A 25,014-nucleotide genomic window follows, 5' to 3' on the forward strand; every position below is an offset into this window, starting at 1 on the left:
AACTTTGCTCCCTCTCTTCATTTCTAGGTAGGCTGTGTAGCTGTAGTTCCTGTGAAGGACCTGGTCTGGTTGCCATCTTTGGCAAAATTTGCATCATAAATGATTATATAACGTGTTCATTTTGAAAAAGAAAAAAAGCTCCAGTAGTATAAAAATATGTATTGGGTGTGTTACAGATTGCAGAGAGATGGTGAGTGAGACCTAGTGTTGCGTGTGTATGTGTGTATGAGGTCATCAGTGTCCATACTTTGCCTCTTTGATTGTTTGCGCTGTGTGTGGAAGGGAATGTACAGAAGCAGCGTTCTCTCCCTAGTCAGAAATGTGCAAGTGATGTGTCCAGAAGAAAAGCAAGAACTATCCCCAGGACTCAGTTTGTGTCCAAATCCAGTGAGTGGCCCTGATCTGGCCTCACGTGGGCTGACCCGGGCTGGCTGTACTAACTCTTTCCCACCTCTGGAGTCTGCTGTGTGGGCCTGATTTTTGCTCACTAACTTGGGTTTGTTTGTTGAGACCAAAACTTTAAACCTTTAACGTTCAACATCTCTTTGAATTTTTCCGCCTATTTCCAGGGCCTTGTTCTGCACAGATTACAGATTAAAGGAATAGCTCAGGCAGACACGCTAATCTTGCCACCTGATATAATTTATCCCAGTAGCCAACAGTTAGCATGTCATTTTTCATAATGATAATTGGTTGCTATTCACTTACATTATTAATAATGATATATATTATTTATTGTACGCAACATTGCCATTGGCTGAACTATTCCTTTAAGGCGTATACAATTCCGTATAGCATGTTTTAACAGTTCATGATCATCAACAACAAAAGCGGGCTTTTGCAACACTGCATTTCTTATGTAGCATGCAAAAAGGACATTTTTAAAGGGGATGCGGATGTTTTTAGAGTAGTTTTTTCAGAATTTGTACATAATTAAATGGTCATGTAAACATTCACAGTGGTTTGATGTGAACTGTCTCCAAACATGCAGTCTCAGAAATAATCACAGCATTGGTTATAGGAGCCAGATGTCTAAAGTGTTTAATGCCTTTGAAAGCTGCATCATAGAAAGCTTTAACACAAATATGTTTCCTGATTTATGAGACATTGTTTTATGATAGTTTTAAAACAAGATTTGTGGCCTAAAAAGTATTATTAAAATCTCTATCCATTCATTGTGGAGAGTTACATACAGGGCATTGGCAAAGGCAAAATAGTATGTAACAGGAAATTTATTTTATTATTTTAACATACTAAAATTTTTGTTGTAGATATTGTGACTCCTGGTTCCTGTCATTACCACTGTAAAGAGAGTAAGTGTGACTGTAAGTCAGTTTCCCTGCAATGAAGCATTTCACATCAAACTACTCTGAATGACTTTGTTTACATCCCACGATTGAATCATACAGAAATTTTGCTGGAATTTCCTTTTAATAATAGGACATTGTTGGGAAACCAGGCCTGTGTATTAAACTGGTCTCTGCAGCACAAGTTTTCATTTAATAAAGAGGTGTAACTACTCAGACTGCTGTGGATTTTGGGCGTCTTACACTGTTGTAAGTTTTGGAAAATTAAATGTACTTATGTTTTCTTATGTTTTCGGAACTAGGCAGTATGGTTGTACTGCAGTGGTCACCAGCCCTCCTCCTGGAGATCTGGAGATCTACTTTCCTTTAGTTTTTAGTTTAGTTTCAACCTGCATTGAACATGCTGCCCCACTTTACCAACACTGATGCATCTTATTCAGTCAAGGACATTTAAGGAAGTTAATTAGCTGGAGCAAGTGTGGCAGACTGTGGTTGGAGAGAGATTCTGCAGGAAGGTAGATCTCCAGGACCAGGATTGGTGACCTCTGATCTACTGGAAGCATGTGGTGCTCCTCAAAGTATCTTTCTCATGAATAGGATAAGAGTAAGAAAAAGTTGTAATGTTTTTAGTAGACAGACTGAAAGTATACTTGGCTGCGTTCTGGATTTTTGAATGCTAACTCACTCTCATTGACCATGTATGTGTTTTGTGTGCAGTTTTAAGGCTTTACTAGTACATTTAGCAATGATGCTTTAATTCAAAACAAAGAACTACATAATTTTCAGATATTACTGTAAATCTAGATGATTTCCTAAACAGCTTCACACAAAGCATAAATTCACAATCTATTGACATATTGAAATTGCTCTGAATGTTGCTTTTTTCTTTCCCTTTTTTCAGGTTTCCATGAAATAGTTTTGATACCACATTTTATATTAAATCACAACCTTCTTCTTTCTTTTGTCTTTCTATTTTGTCCCTGATGGGCCACCACACCTGCAGATGCCAGAGACAACTCCTTCAGTCGCTCGCGCAGCTCCAGCGTGGCCAGTATTGACAAGGAGTCTCGTGAGGTCATCTCTTCTTTGCACTTTTATGACTGTCTGTCTAGGAAGAGTGAAGCAACAGCAGTCGCCAGCCTATGGTTGGGCACCTCCATGGGCACTATGCTGGCCATCTCCCTTAATGTGCCCTCCACCCCAGAGCTGAGGCTGCAGCAGACTGTAGGCATCTCATTTTGTGGTAAGAGGACTTCTGTGGAAGATTCAGTATAAGTCCCTCAATACGTGGGAAAATTAAACATTTTAGTTATTCAGACTTAAATGAATAGCTTTGCAAATAATAATTTTTGTTCCATTTTTCCATTACCGCAAATTTTGTCAGTCAGCTAAGACATGCTTCGTGTCTGAAGTTTACTTGTTTAGTTTTGTATTGGAGCTATGAGGCTATTGTAGCTAACAAATAATGAAAGCCTAAACCTCACCAATTAGCACTGTACTGATGGGGTCATACAGTTTCCTCAAATCACATACTTGACACATCATCTAAAAATTTGAAAAATGTAGTAGCAGCCACCTGTTTGAATCTGTCCATATTTTTATTTTTGTCGATAACAGTATGTTATACAATATCAGAAACCACATAACTAAGTCTGTGTAGTCATGCAGTTTGCACAATGCTAACTGGTGGCTTTAAACTTCTGTTAGCTACAATAGCTTGTAGCTCTAATGCAAAACTAAAAAGGCAGACTTTGAATGCTAGTCATGTCTTAGTTTACACATTTCCACTCATCCCAAATGTAGTCAATTAGACAAGTCACGACTAGCGTTCAAGGCTTGCTTTTTTAGCTTATTTTACCTATAAAGGCATGATCAAAATTTCACAGTTTGTAGGCCTGTTTTGGTCCAGTCATGAGTTTTAGTTCTCATTCATACACTTTATTGTGTGTATTGCAGTGGACCTAAATCTTATGTATATTATGTCCCCCCAGGTTCAGTGGTTCGACTGAAGGGAGGCATCCTGCGCATGGCTTTGATGGATTCTACTGGCTCTCTCCAGCCTCCTGCCTATGAGTGCTGGTATGATCCCAACGCCCCCGAGGATGAGAAGGAGCGGACACGGAGGCGCCGGCCCGCCTCACCACCGTCCACTCAGGAAAACCAGGACAGCCACTACGCTGTGGTCTGCTCTGATAAACAGGCCAAAGTGGTGGCTATGCCTTCGCAGAACTGCGTCTTTGAACACAACATTACGGAGAACTCGTTCGTGCTGAGGGCTGATGTAGTGATCATGCCTGCTGGCATCTGTATTGCTTGCTTCTGTGCCAATGGGCACATCATGACTTTAAGGTAAGGCAGGAGCTCTGCTGCTACATGATACACAGTGAACCTTTGCCTTCTATGTAATTATTGCGCTGGGGCACAAACTTGGAATGGAAGTTGTATGTAGTTGTAATATTAGCATTGTAAAATCTAGGTAAATTTCATCTGGCATACTCAGCCTTTGTTCTTTGTGCCAGTTTGCCAAGTCTGCGGCCACTGCTGGATGTGAACTACCTGCCCCTCACGGACATGCGAATAGCCAGAACTTTCTGCTTCTCAAACTTGGGCCAGGCTCTGTATCTTACTTCCCCTACAGAGATCCAGAGACTCACCTACAGTCAGGAAACATGTGACAACCTACAGGTCAGACATCCCCACAAACAGTGTCTTTGTGTTTAATATACTTTAATACCCTTCTCTTATCATTATAGGCCACTGGTTCCTAACTCTGGTCCTGGAGTTTCAATGCCTTGCAAATTTTAGGTTTTCCTTGCTCTAGCATGTCTACTTCATGTCAGTAAGGGCTTATTAATAACAGTCGTATACAGAACAGGATACTCCTTTTATAAGAGAAAATACATTAACATCCTCTACAGTAAACAAAAAATTAAATATGACATTTTCCTGCACATTTTAGAGCACAGTTTTTATTTATTTGCCAGATTTAATATATTGGAAAAAAATAAAATATACTAAATGTGCCATAGCTTTTGTACATTTTGTGTGTTATGTTTTCCCCATATGTTAAGTTCAGCAAAACAAACATTTAATTGTACATTAAAATGTGCAGAAGTGTGTTCTCTGTAATTAATTGGATCAGGTGTGTCAGAGCAGGGAAAACAACAGGGACGGGAACTGATATAGTGTTGCATTTTGTTTGTATATATGATTTATGTATGTATTTGGTACTGTTGACATTTGCAGGAAATGCTGGGAGAGCTGTTCACTCCAGTAGAGACACCAGAGGCTCCTAACAGAGGTTTCTTTAAGGGTCTTTTTGGAGGTGGGGCCCAGTCCCTAGATAGAGAGGATCTCTGTGAGTATCAGAAGCACACTCTGCTTCTAAATGTGTGCTTAAATGTAAAAAGTATGGCTTTAAAGTCATGTAGTGCCGCATTGCATCAGCTCCACATTGTCATCATTCCCCTTGTATGTCCTTGGCTTTGCAATCACAGTCGGTGAGTTGGCAGCAGGTAAGGCCTCGCGCAGCCTGGCCCAGCACATCCCAGGACCAGGCAGCATGGAGGGCATGAAGGGGGCAGCATCAGGCGTGGTGGGGGAGCTGGCACGTGCTCGGATAGCTCTGGATGAGAGAGGACAGAAACTCGGCGAGCTGGAGGAGAGGACAGCAGCCATGATGGCTAGCGCAGACTCTTTTTCCAAGCATGCGCATGACGTGAGTCCACTGCAGCAACACCATGGCACATTGGAAGAATATAGTGCTAGCTCATGATAGGATAGGCTTGTGTTAAGATGCTCATCATGGTACGTCACAATTTGGGACATCACAGTGCATTACAATATTGCAGTTGAATCATGATGCTTCATGCTAAAAAGTAACTCTGAAAGAAAGATACTATGATGCTCTTTAAATTTGAAATTTAATGAAACGACAGGCTGAGTTTAAAAGCTATATTAGAAGCCTTACTAAAAGCTTTTGTTGCTAATAGCCTTTAAGTAGGGATTTCATCTAGGGGTGGGCAATATGATGATATTTTATCGTTCTCGTGATCAATTATGTCACAGTCTGCTTTTCTGAGCATTTCGTGGATATCGTCAGAGCTTAAAGAACACATTGTACTACAAAGTGAGTATAAGTAGACCTGTTTAGTGCAGTGCAGTTTGTAAAACACTGAATAAAATCATTGTAGTTGTAGGATATTATTATTATTATTATTATTATTATTATTATTATTACTAAATGTCATGATGCATACTGTGTTTTGTAAAAATGTCTTGAAGTATCATGGCAGAATATTTTGCCGGTCCTAACTTCATCCACATGACCTATAGTAAAGGATATGAGTACACAGACAGACAGACAGACAGACAGACAGACAGACAGACAGACAGACAGACAGACAGACAGACAGACAAGCGAGCAAGCAAGCAAGCAGGGGTACACAACTCAGGTCCTGGAGGGCCAGTGTCCAGCACAGTTTGGAGCTTTCCCTACTCACAGCCACTGAACCTGGCAATGAGTCTAATCAGGTGATTTTGAGTAGGTAAGTCACCAAACTGTGCTGGACACCGGCCCTCCAGGACTGGAGGTGTGCATCCCTGGAAGTATCAAAGAAAAATATCATCTCAAATTAACAATTACTCATAGAATGGACACAGGTCTATCATGATTTCAGATTGAGGAAGTGCTCTTTCTTGCTTCTCTCTTACAGATGATGCTGAAGTACAAGGATAAGAAGTGGTATCAGCTCTGATGGCCATGTAAGGAGTCGGAGGCCTTTGCCTTAGGGCTGCAGACACGTCCCTTCTCTCCCCCTTCTTCCTCCTGCGCCTGCCATCCTCGCCCAGTACAACACCACACCGATACCTCAGTCACTTGACTCAGGCTAAGAAGCAGAAGGGAGGCAGAGGATAGAAGAAGGTGGGGAAGGGAAGAGGAATGCCAGAGTAGCCCTTCCATCTTTTATGGCGGTATCTGAGTGGTTAAGCCCCCTTTCCCTTCCACAAAGATGATCTTTTTAGTTACAGGAGAGGGCGCTCAACACATATGCAGCCCTTGCTACTCACTCTCATCATCTATGCTGTCATTTTTCACTGCCATTCTACTTACAGAAACTACAAAATGGATTGTGGTGTTTGTTTTTATACATTAGTTGAGAGTACAGCTGAGAAATACAGAAAATGTTCACTGCATTGCCAGGTGTAATGCTACTGATAATAGCTTGGGCAAGAATAAACGGCATGTCCAGTGACTTTCTGTTCAGAAACCTAGCATTTTATTCTTTTTTTGTGCGTTTTCAACTAGACATGGGCCAGACTGTCTTACATAAGACGTCATGAAGTGTCATTAAATTAATCTCTAAAGGGCTGGTAATGTGCTGTAATTACCACATATCATGTGATCATTCTGCCATATCAGACTGGAAGCTGGCCATAGTTAAGTAGTCGGTGAAATTAATGTCTTTCACTAAAGGACATGCTGGTTTACACTGATTAGATTCCAGAAGTCTACCAGAAGCCAAGATCTTTCTCACTCCTAACTTAACACAGGCAGATTACACCGATCAGCCATGACATTAAAACCCCTCCTTGTTTCTACACTTACTGTCCATTTTATCAGCTCCACTTACCATATAGGAGCACTTTGTAGTTCTACAATTAACGACTGAAGTACAACTGTTTTTTGTATACTTTGTTAGTCCCTTTTTACCCTGTTGGTCAGGACCACGACAGAGCAGGTGTTATTTGGGTGGTAGATCATTCTCAGCGCTGCAGTGACATTGACGGGGTGGTGGTGTGTTAGTGTGTGTTTTGCTGGTATGAGTAGATCAGACACAGCAGTTGCTGCTGGAGTTTTTAAAATGATAAAATGGACAATGAGTGAAAAGGTTTTAATGTTATGGCTGATCAGTGTATATACATCCAAACAGATTAGTGTGATCTGCTCATCCTCTGAATACTTGGAGATTTCAAAGTAGTTGTATATCATTCACTGGAGTAATATATCTGATACCTGGAGCATGTTGTACCATTCTTACCCATGTGAAGAAACTTAAGACTTTGGAAGTTTGAGGCATGAATTATGACAGTATGTGCCTTGTGAAGATGGATGTACTAGATGTGTTCACTTCCAGGGAAGAATTTGCCAATTAGTAAACCGCTGAATGTTTCAGGCTCCCATGATGCTTCAGCTTCTCTGCTCTGGGCCGAGGAGATCCCATAGAGCAGCGTGTATCTAACCAGCTCCAAAAGAGGTCAGCCCTGCTGTTAAACTGCAGTACAGGCCATGGTGTCCATCTTTTCTCTGGAAGAAAGGACATATATTTATCTTCTGTTCATGTCCATTTTTTTCCTTTGAAAATATGCATGTGTCTTGTCTGGAGGACCATAGCCATCCGTGTATTTGTCGTTGCAGTGGAAGTGACCAAGCGCCACTAAGTGTTTTATGTAACTCCATGCTCTTGGTCAGCATTCGCTCAGTCTGTACAGGACAAGGGGCTTCTTTTTTGCCTTTTGCTTATCATGCAAATATGCTAACCTCGACCTACATGTATATCTGTGAGTTTGTGAACATACATATACGCAGGAATATGTGTATGCCCACACAATGGTTACAGAAATGCCATAAGTCTTTTTTTTCTTTCTTTCTATTTGTGAGGTGCAAGAAATTGCTGCTACTTGTGTTTATTTAGGAGCATTATTTTTGTTGTTCTTTATTTACCAATGAAGAGCAAGGCTTTTCTTTTCTCTTTCCAAATTGCTGCCAAATGTTGTAAATAGCTGGACGTTTGAAGACAAATTTGAGAGAGATGGCATAGTCAAAGCAGCTGGGGATGGTTGCCAAGTTCTTGTCCGACACCAAAGAGTTATTTAGTTTTGCTTGTTGTTCTCATATCCAGAATGCAAGGCTTTGACCTGCTGTTTTACTGTTCTGCTGTATCTGAGAAACTGGTGTCAGGACCTCCCTAGAAATACAGTGAGCCACTCCTTTGCTTGCCGTGACGTTTGTGTAAATACCTACCAAAATAGAGAATTTTCAGCGTTGACTGAACTGAAAATGAATTACGCTACTGTGCTTCATATTCTTCTTTTTTGTATAAGCAATTGTGTGGTTTTGCACTATATGTTTTGTATTATAATGACATGGAAGTCATTTTATTGATATTTTTGTAGTTTGTATTGTAACTATTTTTTGGCATTTGTTTCTTTCAGAAGGACCAAAAAAAATGAGAACGCAAGATGCTGAAGTGTGTTGATGGCAAGCTTCAGGAGTGTCTTTTACTCTCAGATCTGTCTTCATTGTCAGTTTAATGATATTATATTTATATATTTGGAAGATATATATACTTTTAATTTCAGATATTTACAAATGAATACTTTTAGTATATTATTTAAAAAGAGAATGGTGCATTTTAAGAAAATGAATTAGTTGTAAATATTCTCCGTAAATCCAATGTAAAACTGAAACACCTTGGAGGGTGAGCCAACTGTTTGGTCATGAGTTAAAGGAGGAGCTGCTGCAGCCTGAGGAAGCTCCCTTCCTCTGAAACTATCTCTGGCCATCTCTGTATACTGTGTGTCCTACAAGTTTCTTGCACAAAAGAGGCAGCATGTTACTTAGTGTTTACAAACTTGAAACATCCATTTACGTATACCCTTTATAGGAGGCGTCTGCTTTGGGAATATGCCAGAATTATATGTTTGATGAGAACAAATCACATTGTATCTTTTTATTTCCCCAATCGGGCATGAAGGAGCATATTTATTCAATGCGCATTGTTATGGTTTGAATTGTTCAGCGTGAGCATACCTAACCAATACAGTTCTCCCTAAAGCTCTTACTGTTCCATTTTCTAGGTGGGCCTCTTTTCTCAGTCGTCATCTTCTTGGGAAAGTTTCAGTGGGGTGTAGTTTTTCTCATTATAGCCAAGTTATTGTACAGTTTTATTAAGCAAAATTTCACATGGATGTTTGTCTTAATATGCTGCCACCTACAATTTAAGAAATATGTTGATAAACCTAAATGTGCAATGGAAAAATAAATGTAAAGCAAAGATATTTTTTTGCTAATGGTTTTTAATTGTCTCAGAGTTCTTGTGTTACTTGCTCAGTGAGTCCGTAATGATAGCTATAAGAAAAAGCCTGTTACAGGCTTGGGCCACAAGGTGTCACTGTTTTCCCCACTGTGTATGTACTGTGGTACAAGACAAAGGTATTTCCTATTTCAATAATTACAAGCTAAAACAGTTTTTGACAGTGAAGAGCAAAAACTGTAAATCACAGGAAATGTACTCTGTTTCTTCACTTTTTAACTAACTATCGTTTACTTTATTATTATACTGCACCGTTGCTCTGGTGGTCTCTTGTGTTTTCACATTCAGAATAGACTGCCTTTTTAAAGGTTTAAACAAATTAACCTAAAAATACTAAGAAAATGATTAAGTATGGGTTTAAACTGAACATTTATTTCCTTGAGTTAGTGGCACCCTTTAAATGAAAATTACTTCTTGCAGGACAGGTCACTGTCATTCACTGTTCTCACACAGGCACACATTGATTAATAAATGTGTTGTGATATTGTGTTATAATGAATCATATATAAAAACACATGGGTGATTCCATGCCTGCAGTCTTTTTCATTGAAACATGAATTATAAAAGTCTTAAAGGTAATCTTTCCGTCATCATTCACATTTCTAATTATTTAGTAATTCCTTATTATGGTCACGAAATAGTATTCTGAGTAGAAAACCTCTTTTAGTGAGGCATCTAAATGCAGGCTGAAAATTTCAGAAAGTAAAAGGAGTCGAAGAGGTCAGTGAAGCTTACCGGCCCCGTCTCTTAAAAGCAGATGGTTGTCTTGACTGGTTTTGTCTGTGATTAGGGCCTGAAGCTCATTGAGGCTGTTGCAGCTCCGCCTTCACTTCTTCACGCAGCCTGCAGGGGGCGCCAAGGTGCGAAAAATACTATAAGAAAAATCAGCTCTACGTAGGGATGAGTTGAGGAGCAGAAACACAGAGAGGGGGAATTTCAATTTAGCGACGAGTGAGCAAGAGAACACTACCGGTGGAGGCTGTTTTCTTCTGGAGAGAAGAGGGCGAGCATGGTTTTCTCCAGCAGGGCTGTGTGTGAGCAGTGAAGCCATCAGGATGGTGAAAATCACCGAGGAACAACTCACTGCACAGCCGCACATTCACTCACACCTTGGAAACACTAGCGAGCTGAAGCACTGAGTGGTGGAGGAAATTCGCGAACTGGATAACTTATGTACGCACTGCTGTGTGCAATTCATAGTTTTTGGCGACTCTTCATACGACTAAGACTAAACCTTCATGTTTAGAAGTTTCCTCAAAGTACTAACGCTGGTTTTAAGGTGAGGACGTTTGTGTTTAAAGTTTACAATTCTGGATTTAACATGTAGATGAAAGATAGGCTACTCAGTTCTGCACTTTATGCCAATGTTATGATTCAGAAGTGCTATGAACTCGTTTTCCAGTGCTTTTGGAAAAACACTACTTCCAGAGATCGATCCGATGGACCTGTAGACTTCAGGTTTGCTTTGCAGAGACGCTGCCAGTAGAACAGAGGTTGGTGAGGAGAATGCAGAGCCATCATCAGAACTGATACATGGACTTCTTGGTGTAATTTTGGAAGAATGAGCAGCGGTCCCACTATAGTCTACGAGTGGTTGAAGACCCTCCAGCTGTGCCAGTATGTTGAAGCGTTTGTGGATAATGGCTACGATGACTTGGAGGTGTGTAAACAGATAGGGGACCCTGACCTGGATGCCATCGGTGTGTTCATCCCTCATCACCGGCAAAAGGTTCTCCGTGCGGTTAAGAGGCTGAGAGATGAGGACAAGAAGGTGGCACCTGGACTTTACTTCACCTTAGAACCACTTCCAGGTGTCTCCAGTGTAGGTCTACACTCTTCCCAAGTGTGTGACCCTAAACCCAATGGCTCAAAGTCATGGGTCTCTCCTGCATGGGATAGAGCAGGACTAAACCCAGGCTTTGAACTGTCCAATAATAATATATTGCTTGAAGACCCTATGGATCCAGTGACTTACCCCAAACTCAAACTGAAGATCCTGATACGGGACAAGCTTGTCAAGGATGGAATCGACCTGAGTAAGCCCCCCTACTCATTTAAGGTGTGTATAAGCCTGGATCATTGTCTGTCTGCTGTACCAGTCCGTCAGTTCAGCCAAATAATACAACACCCACACATCCTCCTGGCTGGATCATTAACATCCTGGTTCACTCATTTGGCTACTTGTGTTTTGCAGTCATGTAGCCACTGTTTAAATCTAATCTTGTTTAAGATTTTGATCAGGTTCTGCTACAGGTGTTGCAAAAAGTGGTCAGATTTTAAAAGATTGTCATATTTCTCAACAACCAGTTACAAGAGACTAGATTTGTAGAGAGCTATGCAGTGATCTAATGCCACACATACTGTTACACTTAGTCCATAAGTGCAATGTTTTTGTACATCTTTCAGCATGTCAATCATGTGTATCTTAATCACATGCTGCTACATGCATATACCTAGGCCTGGGCTGTGTGCAAGACAAATGGTCTAGTCATAGGCTGGAGGTATTAAGACAGTCTAAATTGTGCCCATTATTCATTAGTGGACCCTGGGGCTTTGGTAGCTGCATTGGCTCGGCCCTAATCAATAACCTAGAGGACAAAGACAATAATCCATTAAGCACATTTACTACTGACAGTACAGAGATTCACCACATGGTTAACACAATGAAATTTGAGGGCTTAATGAATGGCCTACTGAGTTACAGTAAAGTCATTTTTCGATGAGAGGCCGAGTTGAAAAGATGTAGCCAGACTTATCAGCTGTACTGTTAGGTTAATTTACTTGTGCAAATGTATTTTGAACTATTAGAAGTAATATAAAATAATTTTGGAAAATGGTTTAGGCTGTATTCTTGTGCCTGTTGTATGTTAACCTAAAGCTACTATATCTTATTATTATGATATGAAAGCCGTGTCAAATAACCAGACATAATGCAATTATGCTTTTATCTCAGACCCAGAGCCTAAGGACCCATTAGCAATTTATGATCACCCCAAACTCATCACATTAGTAAGTGGACTAAATAAACCATTGCCTTTTAAATGATATCAACCTGTAGCAGCCTGCACCTCACTGACTGCATGTCGTGCTGCAGCGCTGAACTGTCAGTGGACTCGTCCTGTGCTTTTGTTCACAGCCTGAGCCGTGCCCATGCTGGGCTTCTTATCAGTGCATTTATCTGAGTGGCTGGTCTCTGGTGACAGATGGCTGTGAATGGCTTCATTGGGGTTTGAGCGCAGCCCAGAGAGCCACTTAAACTTCACATGGGATGCCAAAGACACCCAAAACTCATCAGTCCTCATTATCATCTCTATTTGCATTTGTTAGGAGTGGCTCATGTCTCAAACGCTTTATCCGCTTCTTTCATTTCGGCCTCACATTTTAAGTGTATTCTGCACCACACAAAAGGATTAACTGAGATGGCTAATCTAAAGACACTTTGCTGTGTTTTGACAGCTTGGCCTGATTTGTTGATATTGTTTAAAGATGCAGCATTATGAGTGTATTCTGTAGGTAATACGAGCAGAAGAATGGAGGTTCTGTTTTATGTCTTTTTGGATAGAGCTTGGCAGTGGGAACTTGACTCTAAATGCTCTATGCTCTTTCTGTATCCTCCTGTCTTAGTGGGTAAATGTAGGAGATTGGCCTAACCTGCATTAATCATGAGCAGATGGAAGTTCTTATTGGCGTCCTTGAATACAAAAGCTCCACTAGCTACACATCACCCTCTCTTCAAAAAGCTTTAGTAAAGCTCAAGTGTGTGTCACAGCGAATGAATCGTTTATGGCCCAGGTTTATAGCTTCTCACGCCTTCTATTTAAGGAGATAGCATGTGACAGAAGGAGAGATAGATAGGAGAGAGAGAGAGAGAGAGAGAGAGAGAGAGTACGTCAGCTATAGCTGTCCTTCCTTTTCACTTCATTAGCCACTAATAAAAAAACATTTGTTATCTGGAAGGGAAGTCTAAATATTAATACTTGACAATAAATTTTATTAATACCATTCTGACGTGCGATTGTAACATTCTTGTCTCTTTGTTTACTCTGTTTAGTATAAAGCTATCCAACTGTTTGGCAGCTTTTTAGGACTCACACAGACCTCGTCTCACTGGACCATCTCATTCTGAGTCCACAAGGTGACTCAGACCAACAGAAGTACACTCAGGTGATTGTTTAAAGGGGAATTCTTCTGTTTTTTTTTGTTTTTTTTCAAAATTTCTGCATATTCAAATGGTTAACATGTAAACAGTCATTCAGAGTTGTTTGATGCGAAATGCTTATTTCTAGAGAAACTCACTGAGTCAGAATTGTTCACAGTGGTGGTGATAGGATGTCCAAACGTCTGAAGAACTTAATGCTTTCAAAAGGTACCTCACAGAACATTACTACTTAAAGTGGTTACAAATACTCTGCCTGATGCCTGAGACATTTTTACAGTAGCTTTGAAATAAGATTTTGGTTTTAAATGTATTATTTTAATGCATTCATGATGAAGAGGTACATGCAGGATGTTGTAAGGTAAAATAGTACCCCAAAAACACATTTTGTTCAGATTTAGCAGTATTTTGTATACATGTAAGAAGACGTGTAGGTTCACTGGTGGCTTTTGCAAGAGTTGCTATTTTAATTATATCCTACATTATTCACTGTTATGTTATTCAAGTTATAAGTGGGGAATTTTAAAAATGTTGCTTTTAAATCACAATCGCAACACTGGTCAGAAAGATCAGTTAGATATTTCCCCCAAAATTCATCCCTTATCTCAACCATTGAATTATGAAGGAATTTTGAAAAAATGGTGGAATTCCCCTTTCAGGATGTACTGGATGTGTGATCGGTGTAGTGTAGTGGGTAACACCTCTGCCTTCTGCACTGTAGACTGGCGTTTGATCACCCCCCTGGGCAAGCACCCTACGCTATACCAATCCTTGGGCAGGACTCGTAACACTACCTTTGCCTACCTGTGTAATCTGGATAAGAGTGTCTGCCAAATGCCGTAAATGTACTGGATGCTTGTTTAAAATGTGTAGGCTATGATTTAGTGATGAATCTAGACAGTCTGATTGTTTCATAAATGTCTGTGTTTTGTTGCATCTGTGAGTTCATTCTCTTCATTCAGTATATCTGAGCTTTAGCAGATCCTCTTTTCAAGTTACTGTATACCTCCAGAAAGAAGTCCAGGACTTTGACACATATTGACAGTAATAGTGAAAGACGTACTGTAGTCTAACCAAGCTTTTTATGCGGCCTGAAGTTCAGAATGTTCCTCTATGTATTCTCAGTAGTCCTAATGTGTGTTTGTTGAATTTGTAAGCCACGGGTTCCTGTTGAGGGTGTTCAGTAAACAGTGATTTTGGAGCCGTCTGGGCTGTCAGTGTGCTGAGCTAGAGTAACAGAGACTGATAAATCACAGAGTGCAGTGTGGTGGTGTTGGTTTGCAGTTGGGATTTTGTCCCAGGAGTCTTCTCTGATTTTTATTTTTTTCCCCCATTGTACCAAGCAAACCCTTTCTCAAATTCTGTTGCTTAGGCATTGAATGATCATTATTATAGATAATCAACAACAGTCCTTGCTGGTTGTGGCCTGAGGCCGAAAACAGGAGTAACTCCTCTGTAAAGCTTCATTCTCTTCCTACTGAGAGAGTGTTCTGAAACAGAAATACCTTGTGCACACTCAACGCTGTATAATGTTCATGAAAGATTCAGACTCTACAAACTGCAAAGTGCAGGAGAAGCACTTTGTGACTCACAGCTGACCTTTTATTTCATTCAGACTAAGGGAGGCGGATTGATTTGAGTTCGTCTGGAACATTTCACGTTGTGATTTTCTCAGGTTTTTGCACGCCGGTGGGAGCAGAGCAGTTTTAGAAAGTGGCTTACAGTGAGCCTTCTAGGGACAAATCACTAAACGTTTTGACCTAATGTGGTGTCTTGGCTTGTCCTTAAATCTGAATGAATCTGTTTCCCTGTCAGTTTTGGCCAAAGAACAGCTTGGCAACTGAGAAGGGAAGCACTTTTAGACCCTCTCTGTGCTGTCATAAATGTTTTTTTTCTGAAAGGCTCTGACAGCCTGATAGTCTGTGGTTTACAGAGGGCTTTTTTTATGGTCTAACCTCCTTTGGGAGGACCTCTGTTGAAAGCAATGGAACAACAGAGCACATGTAGCATTGAGTTAAAACTCTCTCTTTTTCTTCATGTCAAAACAATTTCTGGTCAGGACAGCTTCAGGTAACTGTTGAGTACATGAACAAACCATGAGATCATGTCCAGACTTTGACTTTCATAGCTGTTGTTATTTAATTATATATCCTAATTCTGCAACCAGATTAATTCTGTTGGATTTTTTTTCAATAAAACATTTCCCAGAACACTATGACATTACTCAGGTTACTATACTGGAATGGTGATGCTCCACATACATGCTATAGTAGACAGTTTTTTTTGACCCACAGATGTCATATTGTGACTGTTAACAAGGCTTTTTGGTTAATATCTAACTGGTAATGTGAGTTTAGAGCATGCTTCACTGATGGAGACCCAACATGACTGAATAAATTAGACTGCACTGAGAATAAATTAGACTACACTGAGAATAAATTAGACTGCATATACTGCGTTAAATTCCCTTTAGATAATCCACTAAGAAGTTCAGCTGTAGGTCGGTATGCACAGCTGCTTCAGACAAAAGTTGCAGGACACTGATCATCACTTTTCGTTCAGTCAATCAGTGATTGCCCTATAATATCTTTCCTATCAACAGCAGATGTGCTTAAATGTACAATGTCAGAATATGTTTGTTTTTTCTTTGCCAGACTGAGGTGCTAATTAAATAAGCCCTGGGGTTTACAAAAGAAACAAGTAGCATTTTTTTCCTTGTTTTTAAAACTAAGCACGTAGCTTAGTTTTAAGGGGAAAAACATTTCCACTCTTAGGAGAACTATAGTGAGTGTGCTTTTCATTGTTTGTCCAGAGCTCAGTTACCTTGTTTTTGTCAGAATTTATGTTATGCATGGCTGAAAGCATCAAAAGTTTCTGTCAGAAATGTCACCATGTTTGTTATTTTGTACCTAGACATTAGAAAGGCCCCAAAAGCACAATATGTAGTTCTGTCCTGTTATTTTCTTACATTAGAAGATTGCTGTTTTCTGATGATGGGCTTCAACTAGCAGAACCTTTCATTTTATTTCTCACAGACATTGTATATTTGCTCACTTCTTGAATGAAAACAGCAGTCCACGTGAGATCCATTTGACCTCTTCAGTTTAATAGTCATGCAAATTGTGCATGCCTTTTATCTGTCCTTGGTTTTGGAAATCTGCTAGATAAGGCTTGTGGTCAGGGCTGTTTGAGCAGCCTTGGGATGAAGAATTCAGAAGAAAGCAGTTGTAATTAGAGAGTGAACTTTGTTTGAAGAGTATCAGAAGTATTTATTTAATGTGAAGCAGAGCAAGACATCTTTCAGCCGTGCTGTGCCTTTTGATTGGTTAATGCCGAGTTGAAAAAGATGCATTATTTTGAGTATAGGGTGCCATGATCACTCTGCAGAAATGTGACCAGGACCTCTTTATTTATACTGTCCCACAGGTGTAACATGTATCAAACATGCTTGGTTCCTTAAGATATTAAGGGCTGAGTTTGAGCTTCAGCCTGTGCATATGGACCAACATCTAAATCAGTGCAGTCCACGCAATATATTACACAGGGATGCACTGATATGAGAGTTCTGGGCTGATATGTGCATATCTGCTGATGCCAATACATGAACATTTATAAAATGTAGAAATTTGAACTACATCTATATGGATTAGCAGTATAGCGAATTATAACTTAAAAATAAATGTTAAGTTTCTAACCTTTACAAATTTGGTAAAGTGAACAAAATACCAATCAAATCTAAACATCTGTCTGATGCCGATATTTGTGAAGCAGTTATCTGCCGATACCGATATCATTGTGCATCGCTAAAATGACATTCTGTAATTTCAGATGTAGCCTTTAGATGATGTTAAGCAATGTCAGTTCTCTAGATAATTTCTATAAATTGCAGTGTTGGTGCCCATTCAGATGGACAGCCTGCCGGAGCATGTGATGCGCATATTGATTTTGCCGCTGATGCTAAGACAATAGCATCTGCTCTTGCAATCAAGGTAATTCCATCAGTTCAGTGCATAGAAGAGATCTTTTCGCCAGTCTACAGTTTACATCTACTATAAGGCCTTTGTTTTCATGCTCACACTACACATATTGTATATTTCTTATAGTATAAGACTGGGATGTGTTTACCATTATTTTGTCTGAGCAAAACCTTGTATTTCCAAAATTATGACATTTTTAACTTTCAGTGAAAGTTAATGTAATGAGATTTTGTTCCAAGTAACTTTGAACTGTTTCTGTTGGTCCATTCATTATGAAATCTTCACACAGTGTTAAAGCCAGCTGTAGTTTACAAATCATGTGAAGTAATAAGAAATTACAAAAATAGACAGTACAAGATTTGTAGATCTAAAGGCATATTGGTTGTTTTGGTGTCTTTTTGTCGAGTTGTCTGTGTGTAGACGGAGAGGATTTAGATCTCATTAATGCAAATGCTTTAGAGGGGCAAACACAGCTGTCCACCCAACTGCTGCTGCCTCTGCTGAGTGGGCAAGGATGCTTTAAAATGCATGGCTCATGTGACAGTGAAACTATACAGCCCAAGCCTGAAATAATCCCCCCAAACACCGACTTTATGTAATTGAAAACATCAATGAATTTCATGGTCTGTGGATGTAAAATGAGGGCAGAGATTTTTAAGCACAGTGATTGTAGATTCTATTAGGAGTCTTTTAATGAACAGGGAAGAGACTTGCAATGTTAGCAGAAAAAGAGCCTTTAGGAGAATAGTGTCCATTCAGTGTGCAGTTTAACATCTACTTTGTTTAGTCGTTTGAAAAGTGATCTTGTGTATGCTGTTATTTGTGGGACAGCACAGCATTTCCATTCGAGCGGAGTGTCTGAGGGAATATGTAAGAGTGTGAAAACTGCTAATTATCTCCTTAGTGCTGACAGGTCCCTCTATCATTAAGTAACCACTGGATGTGAGCTGGCAGACTGCCATGAAGGCCAGCGTTGGGATGTGGCCCACATCAGCCAACGCAGAATCGTCTCAGGAGTAATGGGCTCTAAAGCTAAGCTCATGCCAAATCCACTGTTAATGCCCGGCCTTGCCATGCAACACAGCTATTACACTAGCCAGAGCTGGCACTCTGCCTATTTTCTTTCAGTCATGATCATTAAACAAGCTATGAAGACCAGGGCTGGACAATATAGCAATTTTTCAAAATCTAGAGTAGTCATGCAGCAAACCGCATCACTTTTCTCGCCAATTGTTGAGCCTTCTGGAGCGTGTTGTTAAAAAGCAAGCAAGTTTAGGTGTTCAGGATGAGAGTGTATGCAGAGTCGTTGGCCATTTCCAAGCCACAAAGGGACCTAATATTGTTTCTTAGTGTATAGCACTAAGCATCGGTTACTGCTCCTCACTTCAAAAATCTGATTGGTCACCGCTCAGCTCAGTCGCATAAACCTTGGCCAGAGTGAGAGTGATCTGTGGCCGGTTGCATCAGCTGTACGCAAGTTCATATGTAGACTAGTTGTAACAAGTGTTTACTAAGTTCAGGTTTATGTGTTACTTAATCTGAATGAGTTGCACCATACAACCTATTTTTAACATTGAGCTTAGTAGTTACTAAATATTTACGCCTCCCTCTCAGCAGGTGTACGTTTTTGAGAAACCATCAGAAACCATGTAGAAAGCACAAAAAAGACCAAAAACATGTTAACTAAGCTAAAAATTCTAAATGCTATATGCTGGTTTAAACTTGGTTTTAGCTGAACACCTACTGCTCCAGCTCAGCAACTGACAAAACAGCTATACTGAGGCTGCTGTTGTGTCGGTTAACCAGAAACCATAATTTAAAAAGCTGCATATTTGGTTTTCTCAGTGAAATATTAAAAAATAGACAGTAGATAATTAATTTTATTCAGTTTAACCGGTACACGTTGTTCTCTTCTAGGCTGGTTATCCAGTCTAGAAGTGACAAAGTTGTTGCTGCGTTTCCATGGCAGCAGGTTTACTGATTGGTTTTGAACATCATGATCATCATGTTAAAGCGATGTACGCATTCGTTAGTTGTTACTAGTTAAGACATGACTTGTGGATCTGTGGTACAACCAAATTTAGTAAAATAATAGTTTGAAACTAACTAGTGTTAACTAAAGACTTTGTAAAGACTTTATGCCCAAACTAAGTATAAACTTACGCGAGGCTGGTGCAACCCAGTCCAGATAAACGTGGTATGCGTCAGCGGTTTGATGTGTAGGTCTGTCAAAAGAGCAAGGGAAGAGCATTCTTCACTTTAAAGCTCAAAATACTTTATATGATTGGAGCTCAGCTCAGTTTTGTTGAGGCTTTTGTGGTGTTTATGGGCTTCTATCTGGGCTTCTATCTATAATGATATTACATATAACCCTTAACAGAAAAGGAGGTTTAATCTGTGTGAAGTGTTGTGGTGCAGAGTTCAGACATAAATCTGTCATCAGCAGCCCTGAGTGCATAATGGTGGGATCTGCTGGTTCGGGTGATAGATTTGTCAATATTAGTAGGAGTTCTAGTAGAAGCTCTTGAAGAACTTGTAGCCTTACAGCACTGGTCATTTTAAAGCTATGTTTGCTCTTAAAGAAGGTCTATGGGTTCAGAGTAGAGTTTGGAAAAAAAAATACAGAAGGGAAGCGCAGCTTGTTACTTACTTTGCTAACATTCGCAGGCATTTTGTTTTAATAAATCATTATTTTTTACTTAATTATGAGGTCATTTTATTAACAGTTTCCTTTGGACATGCCACTTGTTAGTAGGTGTGGCTTTTTGGGTAGTAACACTCAAAAACTATGAGTATAAGGATTTTCCCTCATACTACACTGCGTTGAATCCAGTTAAACTAATTGTGATCTTTTTAATGAAACATGAAGTTGGTCAGTGTGCTGGATAATATCCACTACATGCTCAGAAAAATTATCATGATGACGATAAATAGTCATATTGCCCAGCCCTACCTGTAAGAGTTATCAATGTCTGTTGGAAACAAACTTATTTGTGGCTCACTTTGCAGTTTTTCCAGAAATAATCTGTGTTGGCACATTGAAATGTGAAATGCTCTCTTTCCTGAGTTCATGTCAGGAACTCGCTTTCCTCTAGCCGGTGTGATTTTTGCACTTGACGTTAAGCGCATGAGACAGTGTGCGCATTCAGCAGAGATGACAAGCCAGCACAATGCCCGTAATGCGCTTTTCCGCCGAATTCACATGTAAATATTTGTCTTTGTCACTTCGAGGCGAGGCTCTGGGGAAGTGTCTTGTCATACAAAACCCCTGATGTGACAAATTCCTGCTGCTGCCGCCAAAACAATGGCCTGCTCTGCCGCCCGCACTGTACCAGGCGCTTTGAGCGGGAACAATCAAGTTTCCCTCACGGCTCTTCTGGAGACGGCTGGCCTGCTCTGCTCCTCCTCTTTCCACCGTCAGGACGAGCTGGAGCTGCAGCAGGCAGCTTTAGGCAGTGGGGGCCCTGAATAAAGCTGAATAGGCTTTGCGCACCCTCAGCCCCACGCTGACAGCTGCCTCTGTCTTTGTAATGGCTGGCTGTGTGCTGAGATTTAAAGCTCCTTTCATGCAGTTCCTGACTCCACATCCATTTTGTCGGAGAGCTCTGGTGATATTGTGATATTTTGTCACAAGCTTTACTTGCGTTGCATAATGTAAAGCCTCCTGTAGCTACGTTGAAAGTTCTTTGAAACTCAGTCAGAAGTTATAAATGTCTCAACTTTGTGAATTTTATGAAAGCCAATCAAAACAGCCATAATGTGCCATGTGTTCATGCCAAATAGAGATATCAGGATACCACTTTTTCTTTCCCTGTACCAATATTGAAACCTTGAGTTTTGGCTGATACGGATCCAGTTTTTACTAAGCTTTAAAATGAGCTGTTTTTGTATTGAAGCATTTTACTTAAGAGGGGTGTCTAACAGCAAGCGATCATGTTCAAACTCTTCAAACACTGTATTACCCAAGTGAAAGAAATACACAGCTAAAAACATCGTCACACAATCTGAGGTTGTGCTATTTCAGGATAATTTTGTTACAGGATCGGATCAGATTAATTATTGAAATGAAATGTCTTGAAGCATATTGTGTATTGTGAAAATCTTCAAGTATCCTGATGAGATATTTTTGCCATATCACCCACCTCTTGCTCTAACATCAGTCTCGGCAGCGAAGAAAGAACTTTTTCCTGTTTCTCTTTTCAGGTGGTGTACTTGGTGCTAAGCTGCAACGCTGGCGTCCTGAGTCAGATCAATTTATAATAGTATCCACCTTTGATGAATACTGACCAAGCATTTAGCAGCTGCTCATTGACATCACTTTGCTACAATGCAGAGGCTTTTGATGTAAAGGAAGCGCTGTAGTAAAATTGTACGGACAGAGTGAGAGTGGTCTTTAATGTAATAACCTTGCCCCCGGTGTGAAGGACACGGCTGCAGTCGAGGTGTGTACTCTAACACTTTCAGCTCACATTTGCAGCCAGTTCTCTCACATCAGTGTGGCAAAGGCGTGAAGGAGTGAAAGAATCTGTTTTGTCCGACACTTATTTCTCACACCTTTTCATCCCTACAGCCTCGGCTGAGTTAGTGCACTGTGCATGTGTATCTCTGTCTTCAGGACTGAAATGTCCTGATTTTATCGGAAAACCAGAGAAAAACTGACCAACAATGTGGAAGTGAGCGATATGGAAAAAAAAATATAATATCATAATAATAATACATTTCCTGATACACAATATGCAACATGACGTTAAGTTTTTCTGAGGCTTGGGATGGAATAGACCAACAGTGCTGCCACATTCAAAAATACTGTCAAAAACTATAAATACATTGGTTGCTTTTATTCAGTGTTTCATATACAATTGCTGTATTTACCATAAGTTTAGTGTCATCTGGAAAAAAACAACTTTTTTTTGGTTACTTAGGTTTAGGGAATACTTGAACATTTTTTCACCTAATTTGGGCTGGCTTCTAAAATTACTTAAGAATTTATAATTTATCATTAAAATTATTAACTTTGTTCTGCACAGACAGCATGTTGCACATTATCTGGTGGTTTTCTGTGATTGTTTAGAAACGAAAGTATTGCTAAACTGGCATGTTGGCAGGCTTCTTCTGGACAAGACATCAATTATTGTTTCATTTCCATGTTTCCAGCATGCAAATCTTGCCAGAATAAGAGTAATCTTCCAAGTGGCGTTCAAAGTATGTATATGTGTATTTATTTATTTGGAGATGTTCTGTTGGCATAGTATGTAATTAAGTGCAGTATTTTCTGTCGTTAACATTTTAAAACTAACCATAGATTAGAACAGTTGGACCAAGTGAATGGTTAAACAAAGGCAAAGCATTAAAAAAGAATCATGTGATGTGTGAAAGACAGTGAAAGAACTATAATTTGTGTAATGTTAGTACTTTTTTCGTGTTTTTGCAATATTCAGTAATATCAATTATCGGCCCAAGACTAACAAAGATTAGGAGAGAAATGCTGGAGTATTCCTTTAAACTTAGGGTTAAATCATTTATGTGTCCCATATTGTGTAAAAGTAAGTGTGTGTGTGTGTGTGTGTGTGTGTGTGTGTGTGTGTGTGTGTGTTCGTTCTTATGGGGGATGTGCTCTCACACATCTTAGCCATCTCATGTGCTCTCATCCTGCTGGTTAAACCACGTAACCATGGCAACACAAATGCCTGAGGGTCTCTGTATTATTTAGCCTGAGGGCTGGCAGATTGTGCTGTTGTACTGGTGGAGCCCTGGTCATTCTCCCTGGCGATGACTGGGATTAGGACTATTGCTTTAGCAGAGGTCCATACACAGTCTAGCTGATCTCTGACAGGACGTTCACTTTTGAGATTGGCTGGACCGTGTCTGGCAGGGCTAGCTTCAGCGCTTGTGAACAATTTGGACGTAAAGCAGTTTTCAAATCTGCGATTGTCAGAACCTTTCAATTCTCACAGTGAGGGACCTGCATACACATCTCCTCCAATCACTTTCCCCACTGGAAGCTCAGTCTGGGTAAATGGAGTCCGTCTGGCAGGCAGACGGGCCTGTCTCACACCTCCACAGCGCAGGAGCCCTCAGCCAGCCACCTGGCCTCTTCAGCTTCCCCCCCCGCTAACTTCCACACCTCTCCACTGAAGGAAGACCCCTATTCTCGCCTCTTGAACCGATTTGTCTTTTTTTTTTTCACTGCTTGTCCAATTTTGATGATTGTGTCTATCGTGTCATTTTGAACGTGAAAATTCTGCTCTTTGTTTTTCATTTTCATGTGCTCTCAGTTTACAGCATGTGCTGTCAGTACAGTGCTCTAACTAGAATGAACTGGAATTTCTGAGAAAAAAACCTTTTTTGTTTTTGTTTTTTCAGTGCTTGAATGAGAGTTTAGAAATGGATCCCATCTAAGTTTGGCTGTCTTTAAGAGCTCTTTGAGCTCAGTCAACTGTTGTTATAATTTTATTTTAATCATACAATCACAGCATTCATGACAATACTAAAAAACTGAAACTACATAAAACTAAACTAAAACTATTAGTTTTCAGAAAACAAGAACAAAACTACAACTGTTAATAAACCTTTAAATCTAAATTATAATTATAAATTATATTAATACCCCTGATACAGTGGAGGCCAATATTTTAACATAAAGAATTAAAAGAATAGTGTTGGGGAAAAAATCTAATATACACAAGTTTGCCCTCAACCCATACAGAGTCAATCAGCCAAGCCTTGCTTGGTGTTTGAAGTTTGTTCATTCATTTTTTTAATTGTGCTCTAGAGCCGCAAGGCTAATGTAGCTAAGTGAAGAATATAGCTTGTACCTCACTAATTAATCTGCGTGCCTAAATGATAACACGTTTGTTTTAAACTACACTAAGTTGTTAAGTAATTAAAAAAGACTTAAATAGACTTGAATAGATACTATAGATACTAATAAATAGAGGACATACTGTTATCTATAAAAGTGAACAAACTTATCACATGGGTTAAAATGGTAGTAATAGCAGCAGCAGCCAAAATTTTCATGCTGAAGTCCGTTCACTCAATTTTATATCGTAGTTTGAGGCACGTTCGTGATTCAGACATGCCGTCTGTGTGATGCTAATTGCTGTGCTGTAATCTTCTATTACTTGTTAGTTACATTAGCCTTGTAGCTCCAGTGCAAAACTAAAGAAGCAAACTTCAGACACCAAATGTGTCTTGGCTGACTGGCTACATTTTGGGGTAAGAGGGAAATTGTATAAATTAGATTTTTCACCAAACTATTTGTTTAATATTCGACACAGAAGTATTTCATTAAAAATACATAACAAGGTCTGTTATGTGCATGCAAATGTTTTTCAAGAAGCAGACAGTAAAGCTGTTGTTCGTATTCGAAAGTTTCCATGATGTTTAACGTCCTGGCAGGGAGGATGTGTCTGTTTGCTGTGCATCTCATTTCCAGCCACTAAAGGGAAGTAATGGGAGCTTTTTAATGGGGGTGT

General features: G+C 39.8%; 2 protein-coding genes across 9 annotated transcripts in view; both read left to right on the top strand.

Moving 5' to 3' along the window:
• The window catches only part of stxbp5b (syntaxin binding protein 5b (tomosyn)), a 38,069-nt gene extending 28,701 nt beyond the window's left edge, over nt 1-9,368 (top strand). For 4 of the 7 annotated variants that reach the window (XM_036594146.1, XM_036594141.1, XM_036594143.1 and 1 more), the window contains 6 exons: nt 2,311-2,550; nt 3,299-3,656; nt 3,827-3,992; nt 4,554-4,665; nt 4,805-5,025; nt 6,023-9,368. In XM_036594146.1, coding sequence (XP_036450039.1) covers nt 2,311-2,550; nt 3,299-3,656; nt 3,827-3,992; nt 4,554-4,665; nt 4,805-5,025; nt 6,023-6,064 — 1,139 coding nt within the window. In that variant the 3' untranslated portion in view covers nt 6,065-9,368. Of the gene's footprint in view, nt 1-282; nt 388-2,310; nt 2,551-3,298; nt 3,657-3,826; nt 3,993-4,553; nt 4,666-4,804; nt 5,026-6,022 lie in introns of all 7 variants that reach the window. The other 3 variants (XM_036594145.1, XM_036594140.1, XM_036594142.1) reach the window with 1 other exon arrangement.
• A 1,316-nt stretch (nt 9,369-10,684) lies between these two features.
• The window catches only part of sash1b (SAM and SH3 domain containing 1b), an 87,886-nt gene continuing 73,556 nt past the window's right edge, over nt 10,685-25,014 (top strand). For both annotated transcript variants that reach the window (XM_036592768.1, XM_036592769.1), the window contains exon 1: nt 10,685-11,462. In XM_036592768.1, coding sequence (XP_036448661.1) covers nt 10,965-11,462 — 498 coding nt within the window. In that variant the 5' untranslated portion in view covers nt 10,685-10,964. The remainder of the gene's footprint in view (nt 11,463-25,014) is intronic.

Source organism: Colossoma macropomum, unplaced genomic scaffold (genome assembly GCF_904425465.1).
Source record: "Colossoma macropomum unplaced genomic scaffold, Colossoma_macropomum, whole genome shotgun sequence".
Taxonomy (NCBI): domain Eukaryota; kingdom Metazoa; phylum Chordata; class Actinopteri; order Characiformes; family Serrasalmidae; genus Colossoma; species Colossoma macropomum.